The sequence below is a fragment of the Pygocentrus nattereri genome, chromosome 9 (assembly GCF_015220715.1).
Source record: "Pygocentrus nattereri isolate fPygNat1 chromosome 9, fPygNat1.pri, whole genome shotgun sequence".
Lineage (NCBI taxonomy): Eukaryota > Metazoa > Chordata > Actinopteri > Characiformes > Serrasalmidae > Pygocentrus > Pygocentrus nattereri.
In genome coordinates, this window is record NC_051219.1 from 39,345,838 (window position 1) to 39,370,413 (window position 24,576).

The 24,576-nt window shown below is 38.4% G+C and overlaps 1 protein-coding gene across 1 annotated transcript in view; it reads right to left on the minus strand.

Moving 5' to 3' along the window:
• avpr2ab (arginine vasopressin receptor 2a, duplicate b) overlaps window positions 1–24,576 on the minus strand; it is a 38,403-nt gene that overhangs the window by 10,464 nt on the left and 3,363 nt on the right. The window contains exons 2-3 of the mRNA XM_017712773.2: window positions 2,609–2,987; window positions 1,095–1,340 (exon numbers count right to left, since the gene is read on the minus strand). Coding sequence (XP_017568262.1) covers window positions 1,095–1,340; window positions 2,609–2,971 — 609 coding nt within the window. The 5' untranslated portion in view covers window positions 2,972–2,987. The remainder of the gene's footprint in view (window positions 1–1,094; window positions 1,341–2,608; window positions 2,988–24,576) is intronic.

Here is a 24,576-nt window from a genome sequence, read left to right on the forward strand (position 1 = left end):
TGTTGCTGACCAGTAATACCTGACCAAAGATGATCAGGTATTATTTGGGTGGTGGAACATTCTAAGCACAGCAAATATGCCACTTTAAAGCACACACCTATATTGTTGGTAGACCTTGTGGGTGACATTTTACAGTATAATGCAAAAATCAGAAATTTTTCAGTATTTAATTTCTCCCCTTTTTGCCTTTACAGGAGCTTACATCCCAATCTTTTTAAGAACAAAGAAATCTGCAGGGGTATTTTTGCACACCTTCAGAATTTAGTTATAGACTTTGGTTGCATTTTCACAGTCTAAATAATCTCAAACATATTCAGTGATGCTGAGATCTGGACACAGGAGTGGTCAGTCTATTTGTCTTAGAACACCAGCAGCTTCTTTGTTCGAATTGCAATTTTTTTTCTTTTTTGTCTGTTCTCAGTAACAGCAGTAATTGCATGGTTGTAAGGAATTTCATTTTCTATATATCGTTTTTACCTGACGTTCCCACTCTATAGGCAAGAGAACTATTTCATACCTAATCTCCTCAGAAACATCTCTGAAAATGGAGTACTTAATGGCTGAAAATTAGATTAGTGAAGAGTGGTCTTTTGCACAGTATTATTACTCATCTTTTTCCATGCACAGTTTTCATCAGTCATCATCTAACATCAATGGTCAGTTTCAGACCTTATGACCAATGCTAGTTGGCTAGATATTTTTCGTTGGTGGACTAGTCTCAACCTAAGTGTGAAAGAATTCTAGCAACTTTGCTGTAACTGATACACTTGCACTCTGATACCAGTGCAACACCAACCAAGATGTCAATAACATGTCAGTATCAGCAATGAATGGTCCACCACCTAAGAAGTATCTGGTCAGTCCCTTTCCAGTAATGGAAGGGGTAGAGTGTGACTGCAGTAGATGGCGCCTATATGGGAGATGAACCTGATAACATGGCCAGTCAAGGTAAGTGTACCTCAAATAAACTGTGAACTCAGATTATATCCCAGATAGATCCCACTCTATAGATCCCACTCAACATTTGCAAACTTTACATCAAACAAGCATCCATGTGTAAATTCGTATATCTTGTCCTTCTCTGTAGTTCTCACCTGTGGTAAACTGAGTACCAGGGCAAGCCCCCAGGCCACCATAATGGGGGTATTCCATCGTGAGGTTTCACCGCCTCTGTATGCCTGCAAAGGGCAGCAGATGGCATAGTGCCGGTCTACTGTCATAGCGACGATCATGTATGAGGAGGCGAACATGCCCACAATCTGCAGGTATTTGACAGATCGGCACAGTGCGTCAGGGCCCTGGAAACGCTCGGTGATGTCCCACAGCAGCTGCGGCAGAACCTGCAGGAGGAATGTGAATGGATTTAACAAGTTAAAGGCCGTGCTCCGAAACTCCCTGCCAACTTCCTTTCCATGTCTCCCAACTGTCACTCCATGAGAGAGGGGAAACGAGGTGCTGGAAATCCAATATGTTTAGGACAAGGCCGTTAAACCGTTGTTAAAACAGCTTTACCCAAACTCAATTTGTTAAGTATCCTCAAATCACACCTAAAAATATTAAGTTGGCCTCATAAAGGGTTCTTTAGAGTGATGCCAGAGAACAAGCAATTTTAGTTCCCTGAAAAACCTTTCAGTTGATGCTTGTTAGGGCTCTTCTAACAAGCATCAACTGAAAGGTTTTTCAGGGAACTAAAATTGCTTGTTCTCTGGCATCACTCTAAAGAACCCTTTATGAGGCCAACTTAATATTGTACTTTTGGCCCTCAGTAATATATTTGCAGAAAAGGTTATTTGTAAAGCCTCTCCTTCAAGGTTGTTTTATGGATTCTTAACAAAACCAAACGATTGTTCAGGTTCTGTAAGAGCTGTGTTTTGAAATGGAAAATTATTCAGGGCATTCTATAAGAAATCCTGCTGATTTCTGTGAAATAAAAATAAAAATTTTCAAAAATCTGCAAGTATTGCAAATATACTCTTGTAAAATTTTTGTCAGAAACAAAGGAGTAAAATTCATGAAATGCCCAGAAGACAACTGTCCAATCAGGGTTTTTCTCTATAATATTTAGGTAGATACAGCCAAGAGAGCATCTCCTATTGGATAGGACTTCAGGAGCTGAACAGAAGGCCTAATGTGTGAGATTAATCACCAACATTAGAAAGTTACAGTGGAAACAGCCAATCGTGTTTTGATTTCCAGGGGACCAAAATGAGTCACTTTAAAACTGGAACAAGGTAAATTATTTTTTAATGTATCTGTTAGAAGCTTAAAACTAAATTTAGATGCTTAAAATGTCAATGTTTAATCTAGAACTGCCAAAAAATGTAAGTTCAACATTAACATACTGTTAGAATCCCATAAATGCACTAAAAGTAATTAGAATTATTCCTCATTTTGTCCATGTTTTAACAATTAAGTCCAGCTCTAATAATCATAGTTTGCCATTGTTGTCATGTAACCAAACCTCAAATCTAAATGTGTATGAAATACAGGTGAACAGACCAAATAATGATCAAAGTCCAAAGCAATTTATTGTTTTTATAAGCAAACTGAAAGATTACAGGTTTTGAACTTTATCTAGCACTACTGTGTGTACTGTTAGCAGTCTAACCTGGAAGAAGGCCACGACCAGATCAGCCACGCACAGGTTGATCATGAAGAGGTGCATGGGCGCGTGGTGTTTCCTCCTGCGCAGCAGCACCCACAGCACAAAGCTGTTGCCCAGCGTGGTGAGCGCCAGCACCAGCCCCAGCACCCCGATCTCAGCCCGGGCCAGCGCCTGGTCCCGAACCCGGGTCGACCCTGCCGGTGCCAGCGTGGGACCCCAGGAGCCGTTCTCTGAAGGCAGCAGCCACAGGAAGGCCTCGGTCCCACTGAAGCTGCTGCTCGGGTTGAGCAGAGAGCTGGACAGGTCCGTCCCGAGAGTGGAACCATTGGACCGAGTCAAATCCACTTCCCACGAAGCCATCGTCATGCCTGCAACCTGGGAACTAAGACACAAAGAAAGTGAGCGGCAGAAGAGAAGGACACACACACACTCACACCAATCAAGCACAGACACATATTGTGTTAACAAATTGGCTTAAACTGTTTAAAGCCTGGCCAGATGAAATGGTTTTCACTTCTCGCCTTGCTATTTTCACCGCCCTTATTTTGAGAGAGCGCAGAGTGAGAACAATGCAGAGAAGCAGATTGCAAATCAAATGAGCTCATTAAAAGTGTGTCTCCCACACACGCCCCAGATTAATAGTGCAGCCTCAGCTACTGTTTTAGAGACATTACACAGAAAATGCTTAAGCTCTCATTAAATCCAATCTGTCTCCTCAACCAAACATAAAGCAATTAAATTTCCATCCAGTCTCATGTTTCTGTTTTGAGGGCTTTTGCCTCACGAGTCTACAAGTCACCATGAGAGAGAGACAGAATTAAAATGGACTTCATTCCTAAAGTGTCTGTCTGTCTGTCTGTCTGTCTGTCTGTCTGTCTGTCTGTCCATGTGTCTGGTTTTGTCAGTGGGCAGTGACAGAGGTCTGATCTGTGTGTTCTCATGGTTTGTGTAAATGAAAGGCAACCTGTTTTTCTTTCCTCCTCCATCAACCTTTCTTTCTGTTTTATGCATTTCTCAGCGGACGCTACTTTAGCAAGCTTTCTTTGCTTTTTCTTCGTTCATTTGTTTCTCTTTTTTCTTTCTTTCTTTTTTCAAAACATTACTGCACTCTACTTTTTCTTTCTTTTCCTTTCTTTCTCTTTCTTTTTCTTTCTTTCTTCAAAACAATACTATACTCTTGTTTTTCTTTCTTTTCCTTTCTTTCTCTTTCTTTTTCTTTCTTTCTTCTAAACAATACTATACTCTTCTTTTTCTTTCTTTCTACAAAACAATACTATACTCTTCTTTTTCTTTCTTTCTCAAAACAATACTATACTCTTCTTTTTCTTTCTTTCTCAAAACAATACTATACTCTTCTTTTTCTTTCTTTCTCAAAACAATACTATACTCTTCTTTTTCTTTCTTTCTCAAAACAATACTATACTCTTCTTTTTCTTTCTTTCTACAAAACAATACTATACTCTTCTTTTTCTTTCTTTAAAACAATACTATACTCTTCTTTTTCTTTCTTTCTACAAAACAATACTATACTCTTCTTTTTCTTTCTTTCTACAAAACAATACTATACTCTTCTTTTTCGTTCTTTCTTCAAAACAATACTATACTCTTCTTTTTCTTTCTTTTTCTTTTTCTTACTTTAAAACAATACTATACTCTTCTTTTTCTTTCTTTCTTTAAAACAATACTATACTCTTCTTTTTCTTTCTTTCTTTAAAACAATACTATACTCTTCTTTTGCTTTCTTTCTACAAAACAATACTATACTCTTCTTTTTCGTTCTTTCTTCAAAACAATACTATACTCTTCTTTTTCTTTCTTTTTCTTTTTCTTACTTTAAAACAATACTATACTCTTCTTTTTCTTTCTTTCTACAAAACAATACTATACTCTTCTTTTTCTTTCTTTCTACAAAACAATACTATACTCTTCTTTTTCGTTCTTTCTTCAAAACAATACTATACTCTTCTTTTTCTTTCTTTCTACAAAACAATACTGTACTCTTCTTTTTCTTTCTTTCTACAAAACAATACTATACTCTTCTTTTTCTTTCTTTCTACAAAACAATACTATACTCTTCTTTTTCTTTCTTTCTACAAAACAATACTATACTCTTCTTTTTCGTTCTTTCTTCAAAACAATACTATACTCTTCTTTTTCTTTCTTTCTACAAAACAATACTGTACTCTTCTTTTTCTTTCTTTCTACAAAACAATACTATACTCTTCTTTTTCTTTCTTTCTACAAAACAATACTATACTCTTCTTTTTCGTTCTTTCTTCAAAACAATACTATACTCTTCTTTTTCTTTCTTTCTACAAAACAATACTGTACTCTTCTTTTTCTTTCTTTTTCTTTTTCTTACTTTAAAACAATACTATACTCTTCTTTTTCTTTCTTTCTACAAAACAATACTATACTCTTCTTTTTCTTTCTTTCTACAAAACAATACTATACTCTTCTTTTCCTTTCTTTCTTTAAAACAATACTATACTCTTCTTTTTCTTTCTTTCTTCTAAACAATACTATACTCTTCTTTTTCTTTCTTTCTTTAAAACAATACTATACTCTTCTTTTTCTTTCTTTCTACAAAACAATACTATACTCTTCTTTTTCGTTCTTTCTTCTAAACAATACTATACTCTTCTTTTTCTTTCTTTTTCTTTTTCTTACTTTAAAACAATACTATAGTCTTCTTTTTCTTTCTTTCTACAAAACAATACTATACTCTTCTTTTTCGTTCTTTCTTCAAAACAATACTATACTCTTCTTTTTCTTTCTTTCTTCAAAACAATACTATACTCTTCTTTTCTCTTTCCTTTTCTTTCTTTCTTCAAAACAATACTATACTCTTCGTTTCTCTTTCCTTTTCTTTCTTTCTTCAAAACAATACTATACTCTTCTTTTTCTTTCTTTCTTCAAAACAATACTATACTCTTCTTTTTCTTTCTTTCTTCAAAACAATACTATACTCTTTGTTTCTCTTTCCTTTTCTTTCTTTCTTCAAAACAATACTATACTCTTCTTTTTCATTCTTTCTTCAAAACAATACTATACTCTTCTTTTTCTTTCTTTCTTCAAAAAAATACTATACTCGTCTTTTCTCTTTCCTTTTCTTCCTTTCTTCAAAACAATACTATACTCTTCTTTTTCTTTCTTTCTTCAAAACAATACTATACTCTTATTTTCTCTTTCCTTTTCTTTCTTTCTTCAAAACAATACTATACTCTTCTTTTTCGTTCTTTCTTTTTCATTCTTTCTTCAAAACAATACTATACTCTTCTTTTTCTTTCTTTCTTCAAAACAATACTATACTCTTCTTTTTCTTTTTCGTTCTTTCTTCAAAATAATACTATACTCTTCTTTTCTCTTTCCTTTTCTTTCTTTCTTCAAAATAATACTACTCTTCTTTTTCTTTCTTTCTTTTTCTTTCTTTCTTCAAAACAATACTATACTCTTCTTTTCTTTCCTTTTCTTTCTTTCTTCAAAACACTATATTATTTTTTCTTTCTTTCTTTTTCTTTCTTTCTTCAAAACAGTACTGTACTCTTCTATTTTATTTTCTTTCCTTTCTTTCTTTCTTTCTTTCTTTCTTTCTTCAAAAAAATACTATGCTCTTCTTTTTCTTTACTTTTCTTTCTTTCTCTTTCTTTTTCTTTCTTTCTTCAAAACAATACTATATTCTTTTTTCTTTATTTATTCAAAACAATACTATAAACTTCTTTTTTCTTTTTCTGTCTTTCTTCAAAACAATACTATACTTTTCTTTTTTCTTTCTTTTTCTTTCTTTCTTCAAAGCAATACTATACTCTTCTTTCTTTCTTTCTTTCTTTCTTTCTTTCTTTCTTTCTTTCTTTCTTTCTTTCTTTCTTCAAAACAATACTATACTCTTCTTTTATCTTTTCTCTCCTTTCTTTCTCTTTTTTTTCTTTCTTTCTTCAAAGCAATACTATGCTCTTTGTTTTGCTTTCTTTTCTTTTCTTCTTTTTTTTCTTTTTTCTTTCTTTTTCATTTTTTCTTTAAAACAATACTATACTCTTTTGTTTTTTCTTTCTCTTCTTCTTTCTTTATTCAAAACAATACTATACTCTTCTGTTTTCTGTCTTTCCTCATTCAAAACCATACTATACTTTTCCTTTTTCTTTTCTTTCTTTCTTCAAAATAATTCTATACTTTTTTCTTTCTTTTTCTTTCTTCAAAATAATTCTATACTTTTTTCTTTTTTTTTCTTTCTTTCTTCAAAACAATACTATACTCTTCTTTTTTTCTTCCTTTTCTTCTTTCTTTTTTTTCTTTCTTTTTCTTTCTTCAAAACAATACTATACTCCTCTTTTTTCTTTCTGTTCTTTTCTTCTTTCTTTCTTCAAAACAATACTATATTCTTCTTTTTTCTTTTCTTCTTACTTTCTATCTTTCTTTCTTGCTTTAGTGCACAGTAACAATAATATGGTCAATGTTTTGTCTGTCATTTTTTCATTCTTTGTAACAGTGCTACATTCAACTTCATTTTTTTCTCATTCAGCTTTCTTTCTTTCATTCTTTTTCTTTTTTCTGGGTTTTTAGCAGTTTTTATTTTCTGGAATCTTTCCTCTGTTGTTTTCTCTCTATCTCTCTCTCTCTCTGAAATCCCCTCAAGTCCTGCTCAGTTTCAGCTCATGTCACATCATTCAGTCCGTCAGGATAACGGTCGGCTTATTTTCCTATGCTTGTAAAACATACAAACGTCAGAGCTCTGTAAACAAAGGAAAGTGACACAGCTCATAAGAGACGTGAGGCTTTGGGAACAACGAAAAATTTACTGAAGCAGTTCGCTGCATAAGCAGACACCAGTGGGCATGCTGAGGAAAAGGCCTGGTGGTGGTTAAGAGAGGAGTGGACAGAGTGGTGATCAGCAGGGTCACAGGTAAAGTGGACCATTTAGAGCAACAGTCAGAATGTTCTGACGCTGGAGTTCACTAACAGAGGGTAGGACTGGTGCCCATGTGGCCCTGTTGTTGATGTTCATGAAGGCTGCGTGTGCAGCAGCACCGTCTGATCTGATGGCTGCAGAGAGACTTTTGAAACATCGTAAACAGAAAGACGGAGGATGTGTTACACGTGTGAAAACAAACCTCGCTATACATTTTCATTCATTACTTTCAGAGTCGTTAGTCAGATACGGCCTGTGTATTTTCATTTGCCCCCGTCTCTGTGTGGCCCTTATTTCTGTTTGTGTTCTTGTGCCTCTGTTTGTTCCTGTGTTTATGAGGCTGTGTGTGTGATGGTTTATCCTCCCCTGTGAATGTGTGTACACGTTGCGTGTGTTATGCAAGAAAAGCACAGCGCTGTGCTTGCCAGAGCAATTTGTATTCACATTCGCTCCTGATGAAACTCCACGTCAGTGAGTCTGTCTCTGACCACAATGCCGGCTCTCAGTGACCGCCTCATGTGTAATATGCTCGTTTTCTCATGCTCTTGGTGGGGCCAGGGCTCGTGGCAGAGGCCCGAGAGTGACTGTTTTAGAAGTGATGGAAACAGGTTGCATAATCAGTTCACAGGCCGAGTGGTTCACTTCAGAAAATCCGTTTACCTAAAGTCGTAACTGATTCAACGAGGCCAGCTGACACATACACAAAGCCCAGCTGTGAGTTCCTCAGGCAGCTTGTCCAAATGAATGCAGGGCATCCCCCCATGCTTCTGCACTGCTGCCTTCTAGGGATGGGTGGATTTAATTGGTGCTCACGTTAAAAATAACAACACAGTCCTTAGTGTTACCAGTGATTTAGCAGTAACTGTAAAATGCTGTATGAAATGATGTATTTGATGCTGAAAAAGTGGAAAAACTGACTCCAGCCAACAGTTTTGTAGGATAAACATCTCTCATATACGGTACTGCGCAAAAGTTAGTTAAAGAAGATTAGCTATTTGTGTTAACAAGCAACTGAACACCTAATAAAGTGGCCGGTGAGTGTACATACATATTACATTGCGTGAAGTGTTCCAATAACTAATAAATCTTAATGACTATAATCAGTAAAAAATCTATTTTGTATAGAGGAATATGGATAAATTTTTTTACTATTACCTGTTTTAAGATTTTCTCCATTCATAAGCCACAAACAGCAATTAGGAGCAAAATGTATCTTAAGGTGATGATTTATGGAATTGGTTCAATATTTTTGAATGTTAGAATGTTTATAAGTTATTATTCTTCCTCTTCTTCTTCTTCTTAGTATTATTATTATTATTATTAAAGATATTATCCATCCATCCATCCATCCATCCATTAAATTTATATATATATATATATATATATATATATATATATATACACTGTCAGACAATTTGATGATTTAAACAACAATTGTGCTACAATTAAGATTTTTAAAAATTTATTATTTTTAAAAATGCACTGAGCACACAAGAGTGACTGAAGGAACTGTTTACCCAGTAGCAGTATACAGATAAAAATGAATTGGGATAGAATATAATCCACAGAATTATAGAATTTAATTTCAGAAAAACCGAAAATTGTAGCTTATAATGATTCTAATGTTTCAAAATTTTGAGTCAATTCAGTTGAATCACTACCTTCAGATACATTTTGTATCTACACATTCCTAACTGCTGCTTTTCAGACCACTGAGAGATGTTTGTGTCTTATGAACAGAGAAAGTGACAGAGAATAAATCCTGAAACAAGTAATAGTAAAAATAAAATCATGTCCATAATCAGTTTCACTGTAGAAACCATGAATTTACTCGTTCTGAGCAGAATAAGTCTTTTAAAAGTATCAGGATGTGAGCTGCGGTATTACTATGGGATGGAAAAGTCAGTGCTACTACCCATGTCTCTCTCTCTCTCTCTCTTTCTCTCTCTCTCTGTCGGTCTGTCTCGATCTCTCTGTCTGTCTGTCTCTCTCTCTTTCTCATTATCTCTCTCTGTCTCTCTCTGTCTCTCTGTCTCTCTCTCTCTCTCTCTCTCTCTCTCTCTCTGTCAGTCTGTCTTGCTCTCTCTCTCTCTCTCTCTCTCTGTCTCTCTCTGTCTCTCTGTCTCTCTCTCTCTCTGTTTCTCTCTCTCTCTCTTTGCCCATGCCTCTGTTTCACACCATTACCAGGCCAAACTCCTCCTGGGAAGGATCACAGAACTCATCTATTAGATCCGTTTTTAATGGTAAGCTGTGGGGGAGCTGGCACTGTGTGACCGCTGGGAGTCTGAAGGGGGTCTGCAGCGGCCGCGTGGGTGAGGCGAGTGTGCCAGCAGTCGGAGCGGGAGCTCTTTTCCTGTGACAGTGCGTGTGATAAATGGGGAGGCAGTGAAGCTCCTGAGAGCGAATCTGTTCATACAAAACACTGGACTAAACCTGGACCCTCAGCGCCGAGAGAAAGCAATCTAACAGCCTATCAGAGCGCAGATCTGCAGCGCGGCTCACTGCCCACTGCAGCAGACTCGCTCTCTCCCTCTCGCTCCAGCTTCTCTTCCTTTCTTTATCTTCCTTCTTTCTTTTTATTTTTCTCCTGGCATCTCCCTCTTACTTCTTCTCTTCCTTTTCTCTCTCTGTCTTCTGTGTCACTCTTCTACTCTTTCTTTCTCTCTTAGCTTTTTTCTCTTTCCTCTCTCCACCTCTGCTTCTCTCCCTATTTCTCTCCTCTCTCCATCACTTTCTCTGTCTCTCTCTTTATCTTCCCTTCTCTCTTTCTCCATTGCTCTTCCTGACTCTCCCCTTCTCTTTCTTTTGCCTTTCTCTTTCCTTCTCCCCCTTCGTCTCTTTCTTTTATTATCTCCCAGTTCTCTTGTTCTCTTTCCTTCTTTTGCCCTTATTTCTTGCTTTCTTTCTCTCCTTATTTCACTCTATCTGCCTCTTTCCTTCCTTTCCTCTATCTCTTTTTTCTTTTCTTTGTTCCTCATTTTTCTTTCTCTCCTTTTCTCTTCTTTTCTTTCTCTCTCTATCACTTCTCTTTCTTTCTTCTCTTTATTTCATTCTCTTTTTCTCTCTTTTTGCCTCTCCCTCTTTCTCTTTCTTCCCGTTTTTTTCTGCCCCACATTTCACCGTTTCTTTTTCTCCTTCTTTTCTCTCTTCCTCTATTTTCCTTTCTGTTCCTCTCCAACTTCTTCTTCTTTCTACCATTCTCTTTTCATCATCCCTCATTTTCTCTATGTTTCCCTCCTGGTTTTCTCTTCTCTTTCTTTTCTCTCTCTCTCATTTCCTTTCTTTCTTTCTCTCACTCTCTTCACTCTTTTTTCTCTTCTCTCTCACACCCCCCTTTCTCGATGATGGTAATCAGCTGACTATAAGACTCTAAAAATATTTCTCGAGCCCCATTGTGCTCGTCCTGAAGGTCAAAGGAACAGATGGGGGAAAAAAAGGTGGCGATGAAGATGAAGGAGGTGGAGAGCAGCAGCCCACTCATCTGCTGCTCCTCTCTCTCTCTCTCTTATTTTCTTTTTGCCAGCACTAGACCCATTCTCGTACCGTGTCTCTCAAAAATGCCACAGCAAAAAATCTTGCTCAGCTGTACCTGTGAATGCAGTCTGGAGTGATTTGTATCTTCACTATATTAAGTCAGACTCTCTGTAATGACTTTCTTTTGTTCTATTTCTCCACTTATCTACTGGAATAAGTGCTTTGTCGGCTCCTAATTCAAATCTTGCTTCCCGCTCATTTTTGCCGTGCAGCTGTGTGAAGGCTATGGCTGTGGGTATTGAATGTCAGGGAAAAGGCAGAGTCTCTCAGCACTCATCTGCTGGATGACCCCATCGTTACAGTTAGTCACCTTCAAAACGAGGCTTTTCTCTAGAGAGGTAAAGACAACAGTTTAAGAGGAAGTCCTCGTCCGGCCCAGCCCTTCACCCAGCTCTCAGAGAACACTGTGTCCCCCTGCTGGCTCAAGGTCACGGGCCTGGACACGCAAAGAGGAGAGGTGGCATTGGGACAAGAACTGGACCATACTGAGCTATGTTAAGTTCAATTCATTTCAGTCCAATTCCTTTTTATTTATGTAGTGCATTTTACAAAGAAATTTGAGACCAGGGTCCCTAATGAATAAGCAGAGGATGACAGCGGCATCGAAAACTCCCTGAGAGCATGAGAGGAAAGAAACACTGAGCGGAACCAAGACTCATAGGAAAAACCCATCCGTCTCTGGGCAACAGCAGATAGCGGAATTAAAGAAATTAGATTGAACAGAGGCTCTCGAGTCAGGCACAGGGGAGATCCATGAGATAAACCAATGAACCAGTGATAGACATCTATCAAAGATAAGACTGTCCAAGATGTAGTGGTTAGAAATAAGAAGGGTAAACACTAAATGTTATGACAACAGAAATAAGTGGGGTTTCTGAATACAACACAGACACTGACAGACACTAACATCGTTTTAGCACAGCATCTCATTAAAATGATCTTTTCTAAATATATACATTGTGAAATGTTATGTTTGGGGTGATCAAGCAGTTAAGGTGGAACTGGCCCCCATACAAATATGACAGGCCGTTGTGGTTCCCCTCAGTGAAGCTAGTAGTTGACAGGCTATTGGGTTGCCAGTCATAGACAGGGCTGGGAATTGTCTTTATATCGGCAAAGTGAACGCGGTTCCATTCTACTTTTACACATTTTGACTCTCTGCGTGCATTTGGTTACAAATTTCATTACTTTATCCAACACAGACAGCACTGTGGCACTACCTGCACCGCTTCTGTGACACTGTATTTTCTGTGAATGAAAGCTGTTACATTGCTTTAAGTGGCATGATGCTCATGACAAGCAGAAAACATAGACTTGAATGATCCACACACATTAGCGGGTGTGAAGCTGTTTCTTTGGAGGAGTTTGTGAAATGTATAGCGCAGACCAGTGGGGTACAACCTTCCTGCAGAACTTAGTTCCAAATTAGTATCCAATAATCTACCCCACCCCTTACTTAACTCTAATACATCTGATCCAATCAGGGACTTGGGAAAAGATCAATTAGCCAGAAGAGGGGTGGGAAATTGTAATTGGATTAAGGCTCTGTGGAATGGTGGATCTCCAGGGCCAGGGTTGGAGACCACTGGTATAGGCCCACAGCATACACTGTAAAAAATGAGAAATGGTAGTAACTAGATAGTTTACTGAACTTCAAATAGTAAGTCAACACAACTTAAGACACATTTCTGATCTGTTAACCCCTTAAATGGACAGGTCTCAAATGGGGAGGGGGCCCAACATTTATTACACAATTCTATAACAAAGCAGGAGCTCAATCAGTTTGCACTGTAGTCCCTGTAGTTATTGAATATAAAGCATTAGTATTTATTAGGCGTGTTTAATAGGCCTGTGATTTTAAGGGATTTCAATTTTCGCGTTAAATAACATTTTTACGCAACTAAGTGACTTTTTAAAGTTAAAGCGTTGTTTTGTTAATAGTGGACGTTACATTTCATATTTTATGAATGGAACTGGAAGGTGGAGTATGGTGGACTGGGAGAATGTTTTAAATATAACAGAACTGAAAATGAGATAAGATTATAATCTTATAAATTTATAATCTTACAAACACCATTTTAAATTTCATGTACCCTCCACCACACCTCTGGAAAGAATCTATAAAATATAGTGTATATATATATATATATATATATATATATATATATATATGTGTGTGTGTGTGTGTGTGTGTGTGTGTGTGTGTGTGTGTGTGTGTGTGTGTGTGCGTATATGTATATTAGTAATGCGAATGAGAATATGCTAGATTATTAGTTCTTGCAGGGATTGGCAGTCATGAAGTTAAATAGAAATGATAGCAGGGAGTAGCAAGAGTGGTAACTGAATGTTTTCTAGAGCACCCAGGTGAAGCTGCACATCAGAGAGAGCTTTTGTTACATTAAAATCATGAAAAATTCAAATATCATATTACAGAGCCAGGGATCAGAGGTGTCCCTGCTGGGGCAATAGTGGCACTAACAAAAAGACCTGGCTGGAGAGGGCTCTGAAGAGGCCTGGACTACAAAGTTTACTTTGGTGTACAATTTTATGTTCCTATGCAAATAATGTCTGAACTAAATAAATTGATTGACATTGAATTTCGCTTCCATGAAAATACTGGAGTCTGTTCCAGCGTGCTTTACACCACTCCAGCCGGCACTTGGCACTGTGGCACAGTGATCTTAGTCTTGTACGCAGCTGCTCGGCCATTGAAAACCATTTCATGTAGCGCTCAATGCATAGTTCTTATGCTGTTATTGCTTCCAGAGACCGTTTGAAACTCCGTAGTGAGTGATGCAACAGCAGATAAGTGATTTATGTGTGCTATGTGCTTCAGCGCTAGGTAACCCAGCTCTGTATGTTTGTGTGGTCTACTGCTTCATGGCTGAGCTGCTGTTGTATTTCCTCATTCAAAACAGTAGCACTTACAGTTGACTGGGGCAGATCTAGCAGTGCAGAAATTTCATGTTCTGACTTGTGGCAAAGGTGGCTGTGCCACATTTAAAGTCACTGTGCTTTTCAGTATGACCTGTTCTATTTCTTGTGTTTGTGTATGGAGATTGCAGGGCTATGTGCTTGATTTCATACACCTGTTAGCAATGGGTGTGGCTAAAAGACCTGTACTTAATAATTACGGGGGTGTCCACATATTTTGGGCCAATTAGCATACATTCTGATGATTATTCTGATTATTATTTTTGAAATGGAAAATTTTTCTTTAGCGTCAAATTTAAACAAATAAGACAACAACAATTAAGCATGATTAACTACCCCAAATAAGACAATTAATCACAATGAATTATTTTAGTTTGACCTACAAGAAACATGCTGATATTAGAAGCATTGAGATCAAATAGCAGTTCAGTTAAAGTGCAGTGTGAGGTCCACAGCTACAGTGGATACCTGGCTAGGAGTTCTACAGTGAGAGGAAGTGGGCTTAGCGGGTTTAGGTAATTCTGAATCTCATAACGCCTTTCAGGAATGCAACACAGCAGGAGGCTACTGCACTGCAGTCCAATGCCTGACCGAGGGAGCGGTAAGTTTAGAGAGGAAATGCGGGGTCGACAGGGGAGAGGAGGCGGTGAAGAGAGCAGAGGAAGAGATGGGGGCAAATGGGAAGAGGAAGGAAAGCGCTATGAGTTTGCACGCATGCTGGGAGGCTGAGAAGAGCTGTTATCTCACACATTACACTTCTGAGAGTGAAGTGAAGAAGTGAGGTGCTGTTTCTGCACCACACCTACAGAGAAGATTTAAATTAATATCAAATGACATTTAACCACTCTGAGGTATTCCTACTCCACAGGTGATGGAGCTGCCAGTGTAAGTCTCTCCAAACTACAGCCTTGTATGCTACATTGGAACATAATCATGGACTTATCCCTCATTCTTGTATTTCTGTTTATCATATCATGACCTTATAATTATAATTCTAAGGAATAATTCAAATATATCACTGCTGCTGTTGTTTTAAGTTGTTGACATAATTTGAAAATACCTGTTACCCTTTACATTGTGTATAAATTACATGAAGAATGGACCAAAAACAAATGGCCAAAAATTGCTTGGAAAAATGTCTGGTTCCATTGACTTTAAAACTAAAGTTTCATTGAAATTAAAGGTGAAGGAGGTTTTTTCCTTCTCCTGTAAAGTTATCATTTTGATAAGATTTTCTTCCAACAACAGCAATACGTAGTGCGCTTTAACGACAGTGTAAATGAAGTAAACGATTATCGTCTGCAGAATGATCACAATTAATAATATAATCATACGCATGTGAGCATTACAGAGCCTTACCCTATAGCTTGCATTTGCCCTGCACTCTTAAAATGACTGTGTTGTTTTATTTTTATTTTGGGCTATTCCCACAGAACTGAGTAGTTTTGGGGTTGCTGGGTTAGTCACTGTGTCATAATAACAAGGCAGTCAAAGAATGAATTACTGGCCAGTGCCAGGGGGGCCTGAAGCTCAAGGTCTAGGAACCGTCCACAGCAGATGCAAAAATTAGTCCTTACACGTAATCACTAAATAAAAGTCCATACATTCACATTGTGTTTAAAATAATTTAACGACCCCACTACAACACCAATGCACAGAAATATCACTATATAAAATAATCATTTGATTACACTACATTATTTCCATCACTGTATACACAAACAAGAGTGGTTTATTTTTATTTGAAGGAATTTATTGTTGTGTAATGTTTAGTGCTGTGTTTATTGTGTGTGTATGCGCTGAAGTTATATTTTAGGCTGCCTATTTTTGTTTACCCCTACATGGTCATGTTTGTCACACCTGTCAGGTATAAGCTGGGTCTAATCTTGGCTTCAGTGCAGCTATAAAAATGTGTCAGTTCATTGCCTTACAGCCTGGCGAGGTGTCTGTTACCGGTGTAAGCAATGAATAAACTTCACTTCTCCAGACATCAGGCAGGTTCCCCCGGTTAAGTTTGGGCTTGGATTCTTTAAGTGGTGCCATGACCCGGATTGGACATCTCACCTCTATGCTGTAGGTGAACAAACGAAACAAACCCAAAACCAGCAGTTTATCCTCCTCTCATTGATGGAACGGAGGGGAAGACTGTGGTAGTGTGTTTAGGCCTGTATTGTGTATAGCTAAACTGAGCCACTGATGCTGGATCAGTTTAGCCCAGCGTGCGTTTCGGTTATATGAGTCAGTGAGTCAGTGTTGGGTTATGGAATTGACCCAAGTAGGGTTGTTTTTCACCAAATATTTTTTGTGTGTGATGGTAATATAATAGGCATTTAATTACCAACTGGGCTAACATTGAATATTACTTAACAATTTAAAATAATTACTATTTTCTTAGCACAGGCTGCATGTAACACTACATCCACGTTCGTTTGATTGGAAACCAAAATACTGTCAACCTGACATGTAGATGATCTACTTCATAATCTTTCCAACAGGTGTTTAGAGTTTATTAATTAAGTTTTATTAATAATAAGCAAACTTAGGCACTTTAATTCATTTAAATTATCACAATTATGAGATAGTATCAGTCCAAGGATACATATTGGTTATGCGATAACTAGCATGATAGATCAGAGTTTTGAAAATGGCATTTATTTTTCTTCATAAACAAAAACAGATTAGATGCAGGAGTCGCCTGAATCTTGCTGACAAACGACAAAATGATGATACACCCGCAAATGTATATACACTTCAGCCAGTTCTGGTTAGCTAGCCACCTTGTATCTACCCCATTTTCAAAATTGTCTAGCCAAGAGTTCACTAAGTGTGCTGTTGAACAGTAGTGTCCACAGAGTCAGACTGGAACTCGTAGACTAGCCCACCCCAAACTCTAACTATATTTCTTCTTATACACACAGCATTGCTTTTTGCAAAACAACTTTTTCTAAAATGTTTGTATTTTCATTTTCATTTCTTACTCTTATTTATTATTAACATGCTACATTGAGCTTTTATCTTAAATGTGACATCATAACAGTCAACATGCTACAAACTAATACTAGCTAAGTAAGCTTAGGTCAGCATTTCTCAATGCTCACCTGCTCAGCTATGTCCTCATCCCCCTATATTAACCTTTTTATTCTTGTCCTTTTGGTGCCCATTGCTTTTTGTGTTTAAGAATTGTGTTTAATACACAACTGAACAGTGTAAATGTCCCATCAAACCCTCACTTCCCTTTCATCTCTCCAGACCCCTCCTGTTTTGTGTGGTTCTTTTCAGCCCTGGAAAAAAAACAACTCTGCACATGATCCATGTCTCTGTTTGACTAACCCAATTCCACACTTTTTCCCATTTAATGTTCAACCCCTGCATTGGACTCAGGTCAGCGGCCCCAGCGTGTCTTCCCCTGCCTCTCCCTCGCCGCTCCAATAGGCAAACACACCCTCATTTTTCTAAGAGGCTCTCCCCACAGACAAGCTCCAGCCTTACATCAGCTCTTTCCTGTTTAGTAATGCCATATATTTCTTTTTTAACCTCTGAGTACTACAGTTTATCTTCATTAACTGCTTTGATGAAATATGCCATTCATTTCCTCTGTACATGAATACAGATCTGATTTTCTGAACGGCACTTCTGTAATCAGATTCTTAGCTTTGTAAATATAATCCTTGTATGATCATAACTCTGCAGCGGTGTAACCCCTTGGGGGCAGGGGGGGAGGGGTGGGGGCAGGAGGACAATACCACTGGGGCCCATGGCACAGGGGGGCTATTACGCACCCCTCAGGCTCTGACACTCACTCGGACTCCATCTCCCAGACTCCTCTGGGAGATCACTTGACTCCTGCAACCTCTGACCTGCCTTCACACTCCAATCACCAGCCTCACTCTCCTGAATACTAATTCAGGTCACCTGTGACTTAAGTCATGTGATAGCCTTAGTGTAGTTTATAAGCCTGGGCTTTAACGTTGACTCACTGTGAAGTATTGTATCGTTATTCGAGTGTTTTCATTGTTTGTCTGCCTGATTGTTTATGACCTCTTTGTCTGTTTTCCGATTACATCTTTTGCTTTTCCCTTTGGATTGTCTGCCTTTGGTGATCTCTCTTTGTTCTGACCTTTTGGACTGTTTTCTGGACTTTGATCTTTTGCCTCACCCTTTGGATTGTTTCTTCATGGTTATGTTTGCTTTCTGGCTAAGTTGTTTGGTTTTGACCTATGCCTTCTTTGTGACTACAAGCTCGGATTACGTCTTCATTTGTAAAGTCTCTCTTGTTCATTTATACCGCGAGGGTGTGATTTCATCTGTGCCATCTCTGGGCTCCTCAAATAGAACTTCCATCCATACTACACAGACAGTGCTGATGGCTATTTATCGCTCTCTTATGTATAACTCATCTAATTCATGTTAATTGTTTTCATATAGAGTCTTTACAACTTGCAAAATGATGTATTAATTATTCATAATAGTAGAATGCTTATGAATACAGCATCAATTTGTTTGAGACAATAAATGAATCACTTTATCTATTCTGATGCCATTATTAAAAATATTATTAATGATTATTTACCAATACGGATCTGCTAGTTCTTTCTTTAAAAATACTACTAAGCTTTAAAATGAGCTATTCTTAATTGAAGTGCTTCAGTCACAATTTGTATCTAAACACAGGCTGTCAGAACCTCTAGTACTCCAAAACCTCTTCTATACCCCAGCACAAAATTCACAGCTGTCACATCTCACAACATGAGCAGGGGCTATTTCAGAAAAGATTTGTTATAGGATTGGATCTGATTCATGCTCTTTTTTCCTTTCAAAAGACCATCCAGCATTTTCTGCAAGTATTAGACTGATACTTAATTAAATGTGATGTAATCATGACAGTCAACATGCTACAAACTAATACTACCTAAGCAAGTTTAGGTCAGCATTGCTCACTGCCCATCTGCTCGGATATGTCCTCATCCTCCTTACTTAGCTTTGTCATTCTTGTCTTCTCGGTGCCACCTTGCTTTTTTGCAGTTCTTGCTGCTGCTTCTCAAAATTCATGTATAAAATGGCTACATCAATAAGGCAAAAAAAAAAAAAAGCAATGAACTTGGTCTGTTTAGTCAGCTGGTATCAGAATTACACCATCTTCACTGGATGGGTTACTTCAGACTAGATTTGTTGCAGGACTGGATCTGAGTCATGCTCTTTTTCCCTCTAAAAGACCGTCCAGCATTTTCTGCGATCCAGCAATATCGGCCTGATACTGAGACCTGATATCGGACACAACAAATCACATTATTGTTTTTATTCATTAACAGTAATTTTTGTATGGGGGCATTTTTTTGCACTGGGGCCTGTAAGTTCCATTATTGTGAACCCTACAAACTACAAACCCTCACTTAAAGCTCTGTAACCACACACTCATCCCACAGTTGTATTCGATTTACAATACTAGGCTCACAATGAGATATTTTCACTGTACTTTGAACAAAATCTAGAACAACAATGACATCGGGAGGCAGGATGAGAGCTGTTGCCTGTTTGCAAACCTAAGACTGGTTTTCAATGCAACATCATAATGTCACAAGGCATCGTTACACCCCTACTAAATGATGTCTTTCACAATGTTCATGCTGGGATAACACATCAAAATTTACATAGTAACTTTGGAAAGCAGCTCATTCACAATTCAGTGGCGAACCATGGCCATTAACGCTAAGCCTACAGTTCAGGCCATAAATCCATCCATCCATCCATCCATTTTCTAAGCCGCTTCTCCGTCAGGGTCGCGGGGGGATGCTGGAGCCTATCCCAGCAGTCTTCGGGCGGAAGGCAGGATATCAGGCCATAAATGTAGGTCAAAAACAAAGAACGCAAGACCAAAAATATCTCAAGCCAAAAAACATTAATGTTTCTTCACCTTTAAGAATTTCTAGTGTCATGTTAGTCCTAAATTAATGGAAATTCTTTTGGCTTTTCTAAATTAAATGCGGAGATCTGAAGCTTGCAAAACACAGTCCATGTTTTATTTGAAGAACAGACTTTAATGATCTGTAACAGACTAGAACATGTTTTTTACCCAGTGTCTTTCACTAAAAAGCTCTGGCATAGAGCTTTCCCTGTTTTCCCATTTCTAACAACTGAATGAACCGGAACACTGGTCAGGCCTGTTAAAAACCAAATTGGTTGATCCCACTGTCAGTTCCTAATTATGTTAGTGGTTAATCTAACATGTTAGGCCAGTGGTTTTCACAAAGGGCTGCTGTGGCTGCAGGTTTTCAATCCAAACAAACAACTGATTCTACTTGTTTAATCTCTTTAACTTCGTGGAACCACCGGTGGTTCCAAAACACACTTCATCATATTCTTTACTTCATAACTTTCATATTTCATAAGCTACATTCAAAAGGTGGGTGCCATATGAGTGCTGTTACTGTCTTCTTTCCAGTCAAATAGATGGGTAATGCAATTTTAAAACTTTATAATAAAAGAAGCTGAACTCATTAATTTTTATCTACTGAAAATTGACCCATTTCTCTACAAATCTGAGGTATAAACTGGATCTCATATGGTGTATCTCCAGTGATATACTCTGTAAAAATTATTTAAAAAAAAAATACAAAGAGCATCTAAGATTTTTGGCTTTCAGCAGTAAATTGTAAGCATTATGGCAATATGTTTATGATCCTAAAACACATTTTCGGTTAATTTGAGATGAGCTTTTACACAAAAAACAAACAAAACTTTATATTTATTTTATGCAGTTACTGAATAATTTGCGTTATGATTTTGGCATGCAAATTCAGATGGAAAAACTGAACTATACCCATGAGCATGAGAGGTTCACTAGTCTCAGTCTTTAACAGCTGATCATGTGTGCTCCAATGAAAACCTACTGCCACACCGACCCTTTGTGGATAAAACTGGATACCCCTGCATTAGGCCTTCTGTTCAGCTCCTGAAGTCCTAACCAGTGAGAGACCATGCTTGACCGAACCTATCTAGATCTCACACAGTATTTCTTTTTCTTTCACAGAAATCATTAGGCCTTCTGTGAGGGCATAGAAAGGCACTGACAGATGGAGTTTTTTTAGTTTCGGCTACAAACTATTAGGTGGTTATCCACGAATCATGAAGCGAGATGTAACGTGTGGACTAATTGTATGAATAATCATTTGCAAATGTCACCTGGAAAACGTACATCACAATGAGATATGTTACAAAACAAGTTACAGACTGATGAATCCGGATTTGCTATTCAAAGGATTACATTCTCTTTGTTGCATTCACTTTTGACAGGAAATGAATCCCATAAATGGAAGAATTGGTTTTGTTGAGTTAGGTCTGATAGGTTTTTTTGATACAAGTGAACTGGCATTGCTATAAAATGCTTAAGATATTGCTTTCCACTGAATGTACAATACAAGCCAAACTGATTTTCATGTCACATATTATCACGTCATATCAGTAAATTACACAGGGTTCTGTGGGGGAGAGTGAGAGAGAGAGAGAGAGAGAGAGAGAGAGAGAGAGAGAGAGGCTATGGTACAAAAATACAGTTGTTTACATCTTGGAAATGGGCCCATATGCACTAATGACTAGGACACACACACACTCATTAACTCCACATAAGCTGCCTTGTTCAAACACACTGCTGCCACATGACGGTTTGCACTGTGGAACAAAAAAGAAAACACCTTAACACTCCTTTCCATGTGATCTGAAAGAGAAACTGCATTTTTCCTGAAAATGTCACTAAAACAAATCTGAGACCCCATGCTCTTTCAGCTGTCGGTGGTCCGCTCATGACTCTAGTACAGCAGTATGCACTAATCCAAGACACTTTGAAGCTATTGCCAGTTTGAAAAAAGCCACTAATCGTGATATTCTGCTCCGTGTTCTTTTAAATTAGATGAGTGTGTACTAGCTTTGCTCTTATCTGGCAGCAGCTGACAGTAATGCTACACACAGTGATGGTAATGAGGTAAAGTGTTGTCACTGGTTAATGTTACATGTTAAGTTAGGTAACGTGTCCTTTTGGACTTTGCAATGTGGCCACTTCACTTTAATTCACATAAACAGACTGTAAACTAGGTGAATTCATAGAGGTGAATGGCTCCTGAACTGTCACTTATTAAAATGTGAACCAGATGTCTGAAGAGCCACCTCACAGAAAGGTAGTGCAAGAAATGGTTATAAATACTTTGCCTGATGTCAGACATTGTTTAACTTGGGCAAAAACTTCCCAAATGAAAGCTTATTTACTCAAATTGTGCCATTATTTTAAAGCTACAGTGTGCCATGCTTTTTGGGCTAAAACTGAAAGCCTCATGTTAAAAACATGTTCATTTATGGTGTGCTTGTGCTGCTGTAAGTCACCCTGAAAAAACAAGACTGATGTGCCGGGTCACATTTTAGTTTTTTTCTTCATGTATTAATGTCACACTCAGTGCCACAACAAGAAAGTTTGGCTTAATGTTTAGGCCTCAAATGCAAAATCAACATTACATTGATGAAGAAACACTATATTGCCAAAAGTATTCACTTGTCTGTCTTCACACGCATATGAACTTGAGTGACAGCCCATTCTTAATCCATAGGGTTTAACACAATGTTGGCCCACCCTTTGCAGTTATAACAGCTTCAACTCAAAGGTTTAGGAGTGTGTTGTGGGAATTTTTGACCAGAAGCGCATTTGTGAGGTCAGACACTGATGTTGGACGAGAAGGGCTGGCTCGCAGTCTCCGCTCTAATTCATCCCAAAGGTGTTCTATTGAGTTGAGGTCAGGACTCTGTGCAGGCCAGTCAAGTTCTTCCACACCAAACTTGCTCATCCATGTCTTTATGGACCTGCTTTGCGCACTGGTGTGCAGTCCTGTTGGAACAGGAAGGGGCCATTCCCAAACTGTTCCCACAAAGTTGGGAGCATGAAATTGTCCAAAATCTCTCAGTGCTGAAGCATTAAGTGTTCCTTTCACTGGAACTAAGAGGCTGAGCCCAACTCCTGAAAAAACAACCCCACACCATAATCCTCCCTCCACCAAACTTTACACTTGCCACAATGCAGTCAGACAAGTACCATTCTAATGGCAACCGCCAAACCCAGAGTCATCCATCAGATTGCCAGATGGAGAAGCGAGATTTGTCACTCCAGAGAACACATTTCCACTGCTCTAGAGTCCAGTGGCGGCGCTTTACACCACTGCATTCCACGGTTTGCATTGCGCTTGGAGATGTAAGGCTTGGATGCAGTTGCTCTGCCTTTGAAACCCATTCCATGAAGCTCTCTATGCTGTTCTTGAGCTAAACTGAAGGCTACGTGAAGTTTGGAAATCTATAGAGATTGACTCTGCAGAAAGTTGGCAACCTCTGTGCACTACGCACCTCACCATCCGCTGATCCCACGCTGTCATTTTACTTGGCCTACCACTTCGTGGCTGAGCTGCTTGCACTTTGTTATAATCCCACTGACAGTTGACTGTGAATATTTAGTAGTGAGAAAATTTCTTGACTGGACTTGCTCCACAGGTGTCATCCTATCACGTTTCCACGCTGGAATTCACTGAGCTCCTGAGAGCGACCCATTCTTTCACTAATGTCTGTAGAAGCAGTCTGCAGGCCTATGTGCTTGATTTTATACACCTGTGGCCATGGAAGTGGTTGGAACACCCGAATCCAATGATTTGGATGGGTGAGTGAATACTTTTGGAAATATAGTGTATGATGACAACAGTAGATCATTCGCTCACATCTCTGGAAGAAATGTCTTTCACCAAGTTTTGTGTGCATTTTCACATTTCTACCAGAGAGATCTCCAAAAATCTCTTAAGAAAGGTGGTTCTTTAAGCGTTCTTTCGTAAAGAAAATGGTTCTATATAGAACCATGAACACTGAAAGATCCCTTTGTATAATTAAAGGGTTCTTTGCATAGTGAAATGGTTCTTCAGGGTCATGAACAATGTGTTATATATGGTTCTATATAGAGCCTTTTTGAAAAGCAACCTTGTTACATAGAGCCATTCTCAAGAACCATCTAGAGCACATTCTCCATCCATCCAAAAAATGTTTTAATCATTCAAAGGCTTCTTCGGGTGCTCAAGCTTCCATCTAGGATCACTGTCTTTACTAAAGAACCCTTAAAGAATCACCTGTCATGATTGGCCCCTCCCTGTCCTCCATGTGCTTTTTTTTGTTTTGATTCTTCCCTGTGCTGCCCCTTGTTTCTTGACTTCGCCCTTGATTGTTAACCACCTGTGTCTCGTTAACCTGTTCCTGCTTTTAAGCCCTGTGTTTTCCCCTGTGAGTTTGCCGGTCTTTGTATTGTTTGGAGTGTATTCTTTGTATTGTTTGGTCTTTGCGTGGTATTGTATTCTTGTGTAGTGTATTCTCCTGTGGTGTTTTGTTTAGCGTTGTTCTTCTGGCCTCCGTTGTGTTTGCCCAGTGTTCGTTTTCATTATGTCTGTCCCTCGTTCTCTCCATGTTGGCTCGTTGACCCTGGACTGTCTTGACCCTGATATTGGATTTGCCCTTAATAAATCTCGCTTCTCTCAGCGTATGTGTCCGCCTCATCATCGCTCCCACGCGTTACATCACTCTGTTTGAGAGT